Source organism: Perna viridis, chromosome 13, assembly GCF_037379345.1.
Source record: "Perna viridis isolate PV_CMFRI_1.1 ecotype Kerala chromosome 13, ASM3737934v1, whole genome shotgun sequence".
Lineage (NCBI taxonomy): Eukaryota > Metazoa > Mollusca > Bivalvia > Mytilida > Mytilidae > Perna > Perna viridis.
The window spans coordinates 13,280,444-13,296,217 of NC_142457.1; the positions used below are offsets into that span (position 1 = coordinate 13,280,444).

Consider the following 15,774-nt stretch of genomic DNA (forward strand, 5'->3'; position numbering starts at 1 on the left):
CCTACATGTACTACAAAATAATTAGGTTGAAAGAAGTTCCCAATTCAACATCCCTCTGCCCTGAATTTACTTGGGTGACATGACACACCACAGGTCTAAATAAAAAGAAGGGGGTAGAAAAACAAACTTCATTCTTATAGTTGGTTATTGTTTTTCCATCATATCTTCTGTTTAAAAAGGAAAGACTTCTTCAACTATATTGTTTCTGCAAATATTCAAATATTTCTTTCAGGAATCGGGGATGATTTTACGAGGTCTACCAACAAAGCCGAAGCTGGCAAAATTGGATGTAAATATATAGTAAAAAAAGAATCCTAACGGTAAAATACAGATCTGAAATAGCGGAATTCTGCTAAAAAGCCGAAAACAATCATGTCTGAGGAATATCACTCTGAATCCTTTGGTACATAGATTTTAATATTACATATATTATACAGCTCAGTGCATGTAGTGTACCTACAGTATTAATTTATAATTTTTTATCATACAATAAATCTTCTGTAAAAGGAAAGATTTTTCCTTCTTCAAAAATTTAATTTCAGCATATATTCAATATTTCTAAAATGCTACGGTGCACTGACTTATTACATGTACATTTGTATGCTCTGAGAACCAAACCTGAATTGGAAAATATTTGCTAGTTTCGATGATTAAATACAAATAGAATCATAGCGTTTCTGAGATAGGGTTGGCCATAAAAGTCTACAGTATGGCACCCAGATGTTTATAAAAATGATGAATGATGAATTACCCATACTACTTGGGTACTTAAAAATTGTGAAACAATAACAAAACAAAAATGAAACGAAAAGTATCAACAGAAAGAGAATCGAATGAAACAATTCGAAACAAAATTAATACATAATTAAAATCAAAATAAAATGATAAAAATTGAGAAAGAATGAAATGAAATTTAATAAAATACAAGAAATCTTTAACAATTTTTCAGTTTATAAGAACCATAATCTTTACTTATGCCTTTAAAGACTTCACAGTTTATAAGAACCATATCTTTACTTATGCCAGACAATTTGACCCAAAGATATTTTGGAACTCATAATTCCTTAGGAATGCCGGACATTTAGGCTCATATTGGCCATAGGGCATTTCAGACCATGACCATTAGGATAATGCATTAGGTCTGGACAATAAAAACTGTATATCAGTACAAAATACACCATATTGGAAAATTATATAATAAAATATGTCAAATCAGAGCTAACAAAAGTTATCGAAGATGTTTTGAATTAATGTTTCTTCTGGAGTGTTAAAAGGTTTTACCTTCCTCATATTATTCTTATTTTGCATGTACTAATGTAGATGTACCTACAGTACTTATCTAGTGCATCATGTTAAGCCTGGAGTTTTATTGTCTTGTGCTATTCTTTAAAGTTTAGATATGATGACCCTCAATTGTGTAAATCTGTTAGATTTCTGACTTCCACTAGGTATGACTCACGGTGCTTGTCATCCTTTTAAAATCTCAAGTTTGTGGTTCAGATGCTGACTATCAAGACTTTCGTATTCCAAATGGCATCAAGGTTGTGTCAGGCAAAAAAACACCCTGACATCATAAAGTAATTCTAAAAGGAAATACCTTTATTTCTTTTCGAGACAACAGTTCTCATGAAATGATGTTCCATTGATTTTGAGCTCATTATTTTGGCATCACTTTCTGACAATGGAAAAAATGTTTTAGAGTTCTTACCCTCTGATAATTCCAATTCTAACTCATGCAATTGTTCTTTAACATCTTGCGGTATCCTGGATATATCCACCTCAACGTCTGCCATTGCGAACTTCAAAAAATATGTCAATTAGATTCGTCTGTCAATCTTGCTTTTGAAAATCAATCTTCGCCATTTTGTGTAGTGCTTCACACCACACCTAAGTCTCGCGTGAGTTCGAATGTTCGAAAATTTCGGACTTTCAGATCATTTTTTACGGGAAGTCTAGATATCTAGACATTCCGAATGAACCGTCCTTGACCTGACGAGCTGGTGGACTGACTGGCAATACACAAACCAACACAGAATTGTGTAAACACACAAAATGCCTTATTTTCGCTTCCCCTTTCCATTAGGGGATTCGGAAATGTTCGAATATGACAAAGATGTAAGTATGTTGTCCAGATATAGGCACCTCAAACATAGTTTTAATGAAAAGAATAAGGTGAAATGTTTTATTTGTTTTAGAAAAGTAGAGGGGGAATTGTTTGATTTTGTTTTCTTGTTATAATATGAGGAAGGTTAATAGCTCCTGAAGAAACCTAAATCCTTTAACAATTTTCATCAGTCCTGTTGTAAATATGAGGAGGGTGAATCTTTTTAACGCTCTGAAGAAACATTAATTAAAAACGTTTTATTATTTTTGTCAGCTCAGAGTAGATATTATTATCATAATAACTTTCAAGTACAGGAAAATTTTGTAATTATATACAGAACTAATTATCCTAGAGCATTGTCCTAATTGTCACGGTCTAAAATATCTGTGGGCCAAAGTGTCTGCTGGCATTTGTTAGGAATTATGGGTTGTCATGGTTTTAAATATTTTTGGGTCGGATTGTCCGGCATGGGTAAACATTATGGTCCTTATCAACTGGGAAATGTCTTAATTTATTTTATTTAGTTAGTTTTTATTTGGTTTTGATTCATTTTTTTTTCGATGCTGCCCCGTGCGAGTGTCAAAAGAATAGGCCCACAGCAGCGCTAAGCTTGTCGTAAAAGGCGACTAAAAAGTGCTCAGAACTCTTGCCAGGGGCTAGGGCACTCTGCCCACAGAGCAACTGGGTTGTGTGCCCCAGGTGGTGGAATGGGGTACCCCTGGCATGTTGCATGCCATAATATTGAAAAACTGACATCAAACCATAGTGGTGTAATATTTTGGGACAGATGCCACATTCCTCACATGTTAAAGAACCTGTCTGTGGTATTCTCTCGGATTGGGAACCATAGGGCTCTGCCACAGAAGACTAAATTGCCCAACCCTACCCACTTCTCCCTATTTCCGGTGGCAGTCAAAATTTGTTGACCCTATTATCCTTGTGTCCCAGTCCATTTTTCAATTCAACATCATTTCATGTTCATTTCATTACCCATTTCGTGTTCATCGCCTGAATATAGCTGAAACATTGCTGCTCGGGTGTTAAACCCCAGCAATCAATCAATCAATCATTTTGATTCTTTTTTTTATCATTTTGTTTTGTTTCATTATTGTTTCGCAATTTTTTGGTTTCTGTCCTTCATCTCAGTTTCTATGGTTCTCCTCTAGTTGTTTTAGGTCTCCCTCTTTTTCTTTTGCCGTCTGGTGTCCAGTGTAAAGATGCACTATACAGTTATATTAAGGCGCACTGTTTCGCACACCAAGTTACACCCGTCAAATTTTGTAAAACTTAAAATTCAAAGTTAAAATTTGGTGGATATATTGTTTAAATGTAGTTTAGCATTTGTACATAGACAGATTTAATATATGTAATGGTAAACAAATATAATTTAAATGAAGAATGGTATCTGGAATGTTTCAGTCCCCTGCCGTATTAGGTTCTCTCCTCACCATCCAATGGCTGATTTTCAAAATGCCTTATTTCGCATGAACTTTTGGAACTAAAATTGTGAGAGAATGAATTGAAAAAGGGTCTTATTATTTTTACCCTTTTTCCACGTACTCCATGCATGCTTTCATCTTGTGGTAATGTCTAAGTGCCTGATATTGTATAAAACGTAGTATTTGGCTGTTAGTTTTGGAAAGGCACCCCTGATTTGTACTAAAACCCCTGAGGGGCTAGTGAAGACATCAAAAATAGGATTGGAAAGGCTTTACTGAATCCTCTGTTGCTGTTTTCGTAACATAACTTTTTACAAGATTGGGTTGTTGGCCTTATGCTAAATCCCCAACCTGGAAAACCAGGGATTTTGTGATCAAGGTTTCCATCCTTTAGATTGGTTGCCGATTCAAGGCTGACTAGTCAAATCTATCAGAGTGTATTTTCTCCTAGACGAGTTGCCATTCAAGGCTGTGACCCTCATCTGGCCGGCTATTTACCCATAGCTGGGGGCTAGGTGCAGGCATCAGGGCATATCCACATGCCATTGGGCCTAGCATGTCATGCATCTAGGGGCCTAGTCTCCTCCGAGACCCTGTGGTTCGGCCTGGCACCGTGAGGAACCACATTGGTCTTATTGTATGAGAGGCTATAATTGGCAGGGATTAGACTGATGCTATCAGCTCCCTTTACACAGCAAGCTGCTATCCAGTGGTGTAGCTGAAAGCAAAGTGACAAGCACAAGCACTACAACACACACACTGTACACATCACACAGTCATTATGACTGACAAAATAGATATAAGATTTTTGAAAAAAAAAAGTCTTTTAACTTGATACTTTGAAAAAAAAAACTTTATTAGTTGCAGTATGTAAGAGTAATCAAGGGAACCAAGGTTATAGCGGTAATCAAAAGAATGCAATCCAGGGACAAAGACCAGACATGGAAAACGGACATACACAATAAAGAACATAAAGTAACTAAAATCATACATACAAAGTAACAAAAGCAAATGAGCAACTCGGCCTCCACTAAAAACTGGGAGCATGGACCAGGTGCACCAGTAGGGTAAAACTATAAATCCATTTTTATTATTCATATAGGATCATGATGCTTTGTCGGAGAGATTTAGAAAAACATTGTACTATGGGAAGCTGCCAAACACAGAAAGACCGTCACTACCACTTACAGGTTAGTCACGACTAACAAAATGACAGAACAATTAACTAACTTTCCATGATATCGGCAAACATCAAAACTTTTCTGAGCATGATAAGTACATAGTTCCAATATCACAATTTATATACATGTATGCAATAGCTTGAAAGAATTTTTTTTCAAATGGGCCATTTTCAGATTTTCTTGCAAGTATTCAAGATTTTAATGGGTTATTTTTTTTTAAAACATTCTAGATAAATCTGTAATTTATCATTTTAATGTTAGATTTAGGTGTAAGGACACTAAAAAAAATTATGTCTGTTTAAGATTACATTGGATGAAAAAAAATAGGGTAGAAACATTTTTTTGTAGGTACATGTAGAGAGTTAAAATTGTTTTATATTTTTAAATCATTGTATATAGACACTTACAATGTACATGTATAGGAGGATTTTTAGACTTGACCTTAATAGTGCTCAACTAAAAAATGATAGCTTAGTGGCATTTCTGTGAATTATGTTAGGGTAGGCAGAAAAAAATAGGGTAGGTAAGGTACCCTTCAATAGACCAGTTTTGTTTTTCTGGCCTAACTACATGTAATTTTTCACTTATCTTAGACATTGCAGTTGAATTTCTACATGAGTCAACTCCACGTAAACTGGGAAATATAGATCACTACATGATGTCCTCTACAACCAGGTAATTTAATGACACTTGTGCAGTAATAAATATATGTAAACCATGATAGGTAAGTTGCACACACAACTGAATAAAATTTCCATTTGTTATGATTTTTTTCCTTTGAGTACCTAATGATTGTTCCTGTAATGTGCTTTCTTCTCTCTCTATTTTAGTTTTTTTTAGGGGGGATGCCAAATAAATCATGTCATGGAATGATTATGGAATAGATGTTAGAGTTTAAGTCTCAAAAATACAAATGTAAATAGTAGCATTTTATTATATGTGGAATCTTGTGAGTTGAAATGGTTGTCATACTTACGGAAGTTTCCCTGGAAAAATTTAGCATAGTACTGCACCATGCCTTAATTTTCTAGCACCATCCTGCCCTCATCATGAATTTTACAGTTCCTCCATTTGGCCAAACCTTTAAGAATTTGAATTTATAATTGTTTAACTGATTTCCATACAAACATATACACCTTTTGCATTTGGTACACATTTATGACATTTTTACAACATAACACAAGGGTAATTCTTTATTGCAAGCTGAAGAAAATAAACCACCCCATGTCAAGGTGCGCTGCCCCAAATATGACCTTTTGTATCAGTTGAGTACCCTCAAAATACTTTGATTACCATACCTTCATCAATTTCTGGGGAAAACTTTAATATAAATTTATCTAAGGATTTATTACAAAAAAAACACACAAAACATGTTAAAATAAGAATAAAGAAATTTCCGTGGTTCTATACATTTTTGTTTGTTAATGATAGCTGAAGAACTGCTTCACCAGATATTTTCAAACAGAGATGCAATGATATGAATATATACGTGTTACACATACCAACATTTACATCAGTGGAAAATGCACATGAATACTAAGATCATTCTAGAGTTACAGTCCTTTTTATACCCCGCCACATGAAGTTGCAAGATAATATGTGATACCCCTCTGCAAAGTTGTGTGTCTAGCCATCCTGAGAGTTTCCAGATGATAATTTGAGAAAGAATAAATGATTTTTTGAAACTCTGTAAAGTCGTTAAGTACCATAAAATACAGGGTAAGTTCAATTTTCTGCAAAATCCAATATGTAGTTTTCAAATTACCCCATTTTGAACATTTTTCCACCATTGCATGGCAGGGTATCACTTAATGGTCCATTAATGCCTTATTTTTCACTTGTATGATTATTTGATATCAGTGATCACTAGAGCTTGTTTTTTTCCAGGGAAAACTGTATATCACCATGCACTATGATGATGGGTATGATTTACGTTAACAGATTGCGAACCAAGAATCCAGAGTATCTCAAACAGATTTCATCCTCGGACCTTTTCCTTATATCAATGGTATATTAATATGAGTATATAGGTGAAAGAGTAATCAAGGGAACCAAGATTCTAGTGGAAATAAAAGAAAGCAATCCAGGGACCAAACATAGAAAACAGACATACACAACAAAGAACATTAAGTAACTAAGATAATACATACAAAGTAACAAAAGCAAATGAGCAACTCACACTCCACTAAAAACTGGGAGCATGGACCATGGAACATAAAAAATTATATTTGATACATTTTAAACATTATCATAATGATGAAGGTGTGATACAAATTTAAAGGTAATATGTACTCCAAAACTGAAATGAGGTTTTTGTAAATCCATTGATAAAGTATTGAACCAATATTATTCACATATAAATATTTACTCAAATTTGGCATTAGGCCAAACTAAAAAAAAGCCTTGATTCTCATCCTCTTCTGACTTGATTTTTTCAACCCCCTCAAATATTTTTGTCCAATTTAGGTCAATTTCTTTAAAATTGTCAGCATTTCACTATAACTTGCAAAAACAAATTGTAGAAATAGTCCACCTACCTGCCCCAAATTTTGAACAGTTGGATGTGAATCCAGGAATTTTTTTTATTGTAATTAAGACACATTTTATTTTTTTTCTCTTTTAGATGATGGCTTCCAAGTTTATGTATGATGAAGGAGTGGATGAAGAGGTTTTTAACGATGAATGGGCCGACTCTGTTGACATGGAAACAGAAGAAATCAACCAATTAGAAAGGGACTTCTTAAAGGCTATTGTAAGTAATTATAAAGAACTACATCAACTATATTGTTATTTGCAGGTTTTGTTTGTTTTTATAAATTGTAATGAATGGCCATATGACCAAAATAAAAAAAAATATCCTAGATTATCAACCCCTCCCAACCCATTTTCACCCTCCCCGAAACATTTTATTTTGATTTTTTTCCCAATTTAGGTCAATTTCTATAAAACTGACAGCATTTTTCACTTCATTGATAAAATATTAAAGATAAAATTTGCCTGCTTGCCCTTAATTTTGAAAAATGTTGAATGATCAGTGTTCTAGAATTCAACACATCAAAGTTTTACTGTATTTTTATATTACCTTTAAATTATTATAAGATACTAATCCCATCTTATTCTAATAAAGCAAAAAACCCTACCTACCCTAGTTTTTTTGTACCTACCAAAAACATTTATGGCCATTTTGGTTCAAGCACTGTTTAAGTCTAGAATGTTGCCCCTTTAACTTAAACATTAATTTAATGTGTAAAATGTTTTTGAAAAATAAACGATTTCCCTACCTACCTACCCTATTTTTCTTGCTGGTAGCAGGAAACCAGACTACTATTTTTGTTTGCCTATTAAAGCTGAAATGAATATTTAAAGTATTTATCTTTTACTACGCAAGTATTTTTATTTATCAGGACTGGAACCTACAAGTTAGTAGGCTTTAATATACAAGCTTTTTTTTTTAAATATTTTTTCAGGACTGGAACCTATTTGTCAAAGATAAAGAGTTCAGTAAAGTGTTACATAATCTTGAATCAAGGTTAGTCCTGATTTCTATTGAATTTGTGTGTATGGTGGATCCAGGGACCTAGGGAGAGGAGGTTGTGGTGATTGGAACCCCTTTTTGTTCGAAATTTTATTTTATTTTTTTTGTTTGTTTTGAGGCGAAAATTGATTACTATAAATCTATAAATATGGAACTTTCTCTCTATGTAAATATTTGGAACAACATCTAATATCATTTTACTCTACCTGTGTCTTCATGTCAAACAATGTATGATAATATTTACATTGTATCTTCATTGAATTATGATCCTTTTGATTTTTTATTGTTTTCAGATTTTAATTTCAATTAAGGGACTTATTCCCAAAATGTCAGAGGGTGTAGATAATCACATACTTATGTCACCCTGCTTAATTTGCCTACCTTGAAATGGGCCAATTGTTTCTTATTAGATGTCATGACATAGTGAAATTTAATGGCAGGCTTGCTTGTCATCATCCAGAAATAAGGAGTAATACAGTGTTCTAGGATTCCTATTTCCCGTTACTAGGGGTAAGTGAAATTTGGGTCACGGAAAGTTAGGTGCTTAGTTACACTTTCCATGGCAAGTTGAAAACTTCATATGCTGTAAGGATTTGTTTTGTTAGGAAAGCAGTCATTGACTGTGGGAAAGTTGATTTTATATGGATTTTTCCCAAGGAAACCTTAATTTCTGAAAAATCCTAGAACACTGTAATAAATCCTGAATTTTATTTTGTTTATAAAGTGAGCTATTGCCATCACCTAGCGTAGTCGTCATCGTCTTCCGTTATCGTCGTTAACAATTATACAAAAATCTTGTCCTCTGAAACTACTTGACTAATTAGAACCAAACTTAGTATGAATGTTCCTTGGGGTATCTTGCATAGAACTAATGTGGGGATTTTTGAATTGTCAAAAAACATGCCCCGCGCAGGTCCGGGTGTTAAAAGAATAGGCCTGCAGCAGCGCTAAGCTTGTCGTAAAAGGCGACTAAATAGTGCTCAGAACCCTAGCCTGGGGCTAGGGCGCTTTGCCCACAGAGCAACTGGGATGTGTGCCCCAGGTGGTGGAATGGGGTACCCCTGGCGTGTTACATGCTGGGGTTGTCAGGCTATAACACGGAAAACCTGACCGCAAACCATAGTGGTGCACTGTGTTGGGAAAGATGCCACGTCCCTCGCACGTTAAAGACCCCTACTGTGGTATTTTCCCGGAGTAGGAACCATAGGGCTCCGCCACAGGAGGCTAAATTGCCCGACCGTACCCACCTCTCCCTATTTCCAGTGGCAATCAAAATTTGTCGACCCCATTGTCCTTGTGTCCCATCCCTTTTTCATTTCATCATCATTTCATGTTCATTTTATCATCAATTTCATGTTTATCGTCTGAATATAGCTGAAATATTGCTGCTCGGACGTTAAACCCCAACAAACAAACAAACAAAAAATCAAAAAACATGGCTGTTACTAAAAATAGAACATAGAGGCCAGACAGTAGTTTTTTCACATATATCTCCTAAACAGTTAGGTTTAGCTGAATACTGACGTGGGTAAAAGTGTTCAGCATGATGAGATCTATCTCTGGTCAAATTTTGGTTTTAATCCATTAAGCCATGTTGGAGTTACTGCCCTTTTTCAACGATTTTTGCTATTTTTAATGTTAATTTTTTCAAACATTTTCTCCTCTGACACTACTTGCCAATTGAAACCGAACTTGGTATAAATATTCCTTGGGGTATCCTGCATAGAATTGATGTGGGGATTTTTGATTCGTCAAAAGACATGGCCACAGTAGTTTTTCACATATATCTCTAAAACTGTTTATCCAAATTCTTTCAATAGTTAAAATGATCCATATTATTAGGACTACAAAAGTCTTCAGACTCCTTGTAAGAGTTATTGCCCTTGAAAGGGGAAAAATGACTTTTTTTTTTAAATAGTTTTCAGTCAATATCTTGAAAACTATGATAGATTAAAAGAAACTTTCAATTGTTGAAAAGATCTTGTGATAAGTCCTACCAGAGACTTCTTGAGTCAAAATTGTTGGACAACTTCTCATTTGATTTATTGCTTTTGAAAGGCAAAATTCAACAAGGTGAGCGATTCTGGCTCCTGGGAGCCTCTTGTTATAAAGACTGCTGCTTAAATTGATTCACCTGTTGAGATGACAATAAAATATTTAAAATTTTACATTGCAGTATAGCCTTACGACAAGGAATAGATCGTGGTTGGTTTACATACACAGATTTATGGGTGCTATCACAGAATGCCAAAATACTGGATATCAGTCAAGAACTTACTAAGGTACATCATAGCAGGGTTTGAAATTAGAAGGGATACACTTATAAATGGCCCATAAAATTCGTAGTTGACTTAGACAATTATTATTATTTTTTATACAACATGTATATTGGCCACCAAAATGAGAGCTGTGGGCTAACATCCTGAATTTTATGTTCAATCCTCTATGTAGTTCACTGTTACTTTACTATGGGGTTGACATTCATATAGGTGACATAGTCAAACGGATAAATGATGAACTTATGTAAGTGATTGAAACTGACCCACAGGTCACAATAGCTGTACAAATTTAACAGACAGTATGTCAATTAAAATGTTAACAACTTTTTATCCTCTTCATTTACAACATAAAAAGGTGAATAATGGCTGTTAATATTCCTTATAATGAAAACTCCTAACACTGACTACGTTGGAAGGCATTTTGTGTCAACAGACAGTATGGGCAAATGTGAATTAATCAGTTGTACTTTTGCTTGCAACTATGAACAGGAACTGTAATGGCATGTGAGTTGCAGGTATTTGCCTCTCTTTACAAATGTCTTCCTATGACATATCAAATATTCTCTTAAAAAACCATGAATATTTTTGCTGAATGTCATCCTTGATTGCAAGAGGTCCTGGGTTCAATCCCCAGCCAAGTCACATGCTTGCTGAATTGATGGCGGTTATAACTATAAGGTCTTAGTTTTTGAGATAAAAATTGTACAGATTGTACATGACTTCAAATTAGTAGTTACTGCTTCTCTGCCATATAGTATTTAAGGCGACAAAATGACGACTAATTAGTTCAGAGTCAGAATAATTTGTCAGAGTGAGATGGCATGCCTACTTATGGCCTAATTCTTCTTTGAGCTAGCACAATAAAGGTCGAGCTCAGCATGTCTTTCTAGTACAAAGCTAGGTCTGTCCGATTCGTCAATTGCTCTCATCCTGAAATGCATGAGATATTTGCCTTAGAAAGTTAAACCAGGTTTGAGTCAATCAATAAATACTGAATGTCTTTTTATTACAGGTGGTGCTTGTTTCTTCTTTGACCTACTTAACTGGTATCCTGACCATGATTGGCTCAACTGTACTGGTAACTGCTGCAACTACAAGTCTAGGACCCCTAATCCTTCACTCACACGGGAGATTACTACCACCACTTCCTGTTGTTGATGTCTTACCTATCGCAGATGGAAATACTCAGGAAAATGTCACTCAGGAGATACCAGTCCAGAAATCTGAGGAACAACCTAGTCTTGCCAAGGAATCATTTGATTATATGCTTGCTGAATTGATGGCGGTTATATCATTGCCTGCAAATCTTGTGAAATTTTGGTACTCGGCTATGGATCAGTTGAATTCTGGGAAATTGCCTTCTAGGACTAATAACAAACAGGACCAATCTTTGTTGTGCTCAAATGGACCGTGCTTACCAACTGCTAACTCAAACTGCCAAAATGTCACAAATTCCAAAGGCCTTGAATCATGGGAAATGTGTTCCGAATGCCAAAGCTGTCAAGACCAATGGAATAGGAAGTTGCATCATGGACTTCATTACAATATGGACTCGCCAATGTCTAGGAGATATGATGTGTGTCAGAATAGGGTTCCAGATTGTGCTGTGAAATGCTGCTGTAGTTCTGGAACCAGTTGGACGTTGACTGATACTTTGTCTGTGAATGTTATTCCTGATGTACCAGTAGGGTTTAATACTGGACATCAGATACCTATATTTGTAACCTAACATTTATGAATGGCAGTTAAATTTGGTCCAAGCAGAGTTTAGGGCTTATAAAAACAAAAGCAAACTTCACAACTCCATACATAATTGCAGTCACGTTGAAAGGGGGGCAGAGGTGAAATGTTCTAAAAGTATTGAAAAACCTTTTCATATTTCTAAGCAACTGTTTTCCCAGAATGTTTTTTAACCTTTTTCAACTCAACTTTCCATTACTCAATGAAGATGCAATAATGCTGATATTTCCTATTGGATATTTCAACTTTCAGGCTGTCATGGTTATTCTTGAAAAAAAAAAATGTCTTCATAGAGGAGAAGGGCATATACATGAAATAATAGGATAATAAATTGAAAACAGGGAATAACCAAAATGTGATCAAGGGTGCCAAAGAATGCTTAGATAATTATTCATTCAAATCTGTCTGCTCTTAGGAGGTAATTCACATTGAAAATCCAACAGTTTCTATTGATTTTAGTGTCATTTACTGAGTTATCTCCCTTAATTTGGAATTCTGCAGTACATTCTGTATAATTCATATCTCCTATGAACAAGGGTTATATGAAAAGCCACATGTTACTGTCTGTTTACTGGAGCATTTTAAACAAAATATCAAAAGTAAAAATATGTAGGCTTTCCAACCATGAATCACATTTGCATGAATCTTGGATGGAGTGCTACTTAAATCTTCAAGCATTCTTGGCACGAGCAGTAATATTTTGGTTTTTTATGATATCCTATTTATTACATGTATATGGACTTTTCCCATAATTTATTGCTATTTTCAACATTTTAATTTTAAATTTTTACTTCACAGTGTGAATTATCAATTTTTTTTTACACAGGGAACATTCGATAAATCACTGCTATCTATATAGTAAATATGAATAAAGAATACTCATAAATGTAGATACAAATGTATTACAGCAATGCTGCATACGTTATACCTGCTTTGGTACAAATTTAGCTGTCTACGTCGTGGGCCTAATTAAGTAAGTATCAACAAATAAACACATATTTAAATTGATACAATACTTGAAGTTTTACAATGTAAACACATTGCAATTAATAATGTTTAGAATTTAAGGGAAACCAAGTGTAGATTAATAGGATAATTAATTAGAAAGAGTGAATAACCAAAATATTGTCATGTGTGCAAAAGAATGCAAAGGTTTATCAAGTGCATGGAACTTGATCTGTGCACGAGTTTAATCTTCTAGCTTCTTGGCACAAGTTATTACATATTGTTATTCATGATTACAAATCCTTTTTATTATATATGCAGTAAGGTTTTCTAATACTTTATTGCTGTTTTCAAAATGAATTTATTTCACAGGGTGTCAGGGAGCATTCAGTAAATCACTGCTATCAACATTATTAATTATAATAAATACTGTAATCTTCTGATGAATTGTAAAATAAAATCCCAGATTTTTTTAATTAGGACTCGATTCCACATCACATTTTTCAATAGAAATTTAGAATTTTACATTTGAATTTGTGGTTTTACAGAACAATGAAAGCCATGAAAATTGGTTCCTCACGAAAATGATTAGTCTTTATTTAATGTGCTCTGATGCTTGTACAGTACCTGAACCGATCCAGGCAACAAAAATTGTGATAGGTCATCAATCACCAGTCAGTTTCCGAACAGTCATCGATCTGTCAAATCCATTTATTTCACCAATGGTTGCATCATGTGACCACAGAGCGATCAATGTATTTTATGCTTTTCGTTGTTTCCTTTGTCAATTTTACACATATTAAACATCAATTCATACTTTTATTTCATATTTCTGTTATTTTGAACAAATCATACGTCATTTTACATAACAAAACTGTGCTCAGATCAGTCACCGGTGATCGGTTATGGATCTGTCAGCGATCAATCAGTCAGTGGTCATTAATCCATCAAATGGATCGGTTCAAGGACTGTACATGTAACTATCTGACTTAATAATGTCAATTTATACTGAAACCTGTCTAAAATAAACCCTGAATAATATGAAACCTGTCTAAAATGAACCTTGAATAATCTAAAATCCTGTCCAAACCAGACTCTTTTTGAAGTCCCTGCATATTAGTTGGGACATTGTTTCTTCCTATTGATGTGAGCTCCCTTTCAGATTTTATAAATTTCTTCTTTTTTTTTTTTTTTGAGTTATGGGACTATATGCATACTGTAATGGGATGATTTTCTGTTTATGGACTACAACTTTAAAACCATTGCTGCAGTGTCAACAAAACTTTAGTAAACTGTTTATTTACAAATGTATGTTATGAAGGTTCCTTTCAATTATTATGGTTCACTGCATATCAGTGATTTAAATTGTGGTGAGTCTAGATCTGTGACTGTCCATTTCTGACTTTAAACCTTTTGAAATTTGGTACCTTCAACCATTTCATTGACGTTTTATGGTTTTCTTAAAATGGAACAATTATTCCAAACTTCAAAAAGTCCTGAACCCTCTATTCTTGGAAGTGGATTTGAACCCCTGCATATGCAAATATATGTTGATATAGTTCTAACTTTATAGTGTGAAAATACTATTAATTCGCGGGGTACCAATTTTCATGGTTTTCGTGGGTATGCCAAACCACGAAATCTGGTTCCCCATGTAAAAGGAGATTTCCATTGATGTGAATACTAAAAACCTCATAACCACAATTCAAGAATTCACAAAATTGAGTTTCTTCCTTAATTGGCAAAAATGGTTATCCACTAATTAAAGTACTTTCACAGTATATGATAAACATTTTTAATGGCAATGTTACATGTATGAGTATATAAAGTGCAATACTGTATAGTAGGTAGTTTTGATGTGGTCCTAATTTTGAAGCATTTACATTTTGGTGTACCTTTTTTCCTCAAAATTGCCAAAAATTTACACAGGTCTGTCAACAAAATAACCCACTATACAGTATATATATATATACCTTTACATGTGATATTGGTGCATTTTTTCCTTGACTCATGAAACAAATATTTATTTTCATACAGATCAAAATTTTATAGAATACCAAAGATGCTTGATTTATTTTTGAATATTTTATCATCTGTGAAATTATTAATCTCAATAATTTATACTGGTTATTAAACTGTAATATTCTGAACAATAAACTGCTGAAATCCTCTTTAAAGTTTGTTTTTTGTCAGAGATACATTAAAATATGTAATGAACTAATGTTCCGAATGTAAACAACAGATTTTCCCGTTTTTTTTTTCCCAAAACTGTTACATTTCAGAGCTATGGTTAAGTTTATGAGTGAAACATTATACATTTAATGAATGATCATGAGAGGAACAGTAAATCTATATATTACCTAGGTACCTAGTATAACCTGAGGCAAAGCCAAGGTTTTGATATTCTGAACCAAATAGTCTTCAAAATTGTGTTACCATGGTTGTGGTTGTTTCATCTGGTGATATTTGATTTTTGCACTGTTCAAAGATTAAGGGTGAGATGTTGAAATGTGTTTTTGTTCCATACAGTGTATAACAGAAGTTCTTACAT

The 15,774-nt window shown here is 34.1% G+C and overlaps 2 protein-coding genes across 6 annotated transcripts in view; one reads left to right on the forward strand and one right to left on the reverse strand.

Moving 5' to 3' along the window:
- Window positions 1-1,898, reverse strand: part of LOC148599649 (disco-interacting protein 2 homolog C-like) — a 67,727-nt gene extending 65,829 nt beyond the window's left edge. For all 4 annotated transcript variants that reach the window (XM_088557501.1, XM_088557499.1, XM_088557497.1 and 1 more), the window contains exon 1: window positions 1,709-1,898. In XM_088557501.1, the coding sequence (XP_088413627.1) occupies window positions 1,709-1,793 (85 nt within the window). In that variant the 5' untranslated portion in view covers window positions 1,794-1,898. The remainder of the gene's footprint in view (window positions 1-1,708) is intronic.
- On the forward strand, window positions 253-15,394 carry LOC148599650 (uncharacterized). 2 transcript variants are annotated; one of them, XM_088557503.1, is made up of 8 exons: window positions 253-403; window positions 4,646-4,733; window positions 5,318-5,399; window positions 6,612-6,732; window positions 7,348-7,476; window positions 8,192-8,253; window positions 10,436-10,541; window positions 11,551-15,394. In XM_088557503.1, exons 3-8 carry the CDS (start codon window positions 5,380-5,382, stop codon window positions 12,265-12,267), a joined length of 1,155 nt encoding a protein of 384 aa, XP_088413629.1. In that variant the 5' UTR covers window positions 253-403; window positions 4,646-4,733; window positions 5,318-5,379; the 3' UTR covers window positions 12,268-15,394. The 2 variants fall into 2 exon arrangements, with proteins under 2 accessions (XP_088413629.1, XP_088413628.1); XM_088557502.1 differs by lacking the exon at window positions 253-403 and adding an exon at window positions 1,987-2,115.
- The last annotated feature ends 380 nt before the right edge of the window (window positions 15,395-15,774 follow it).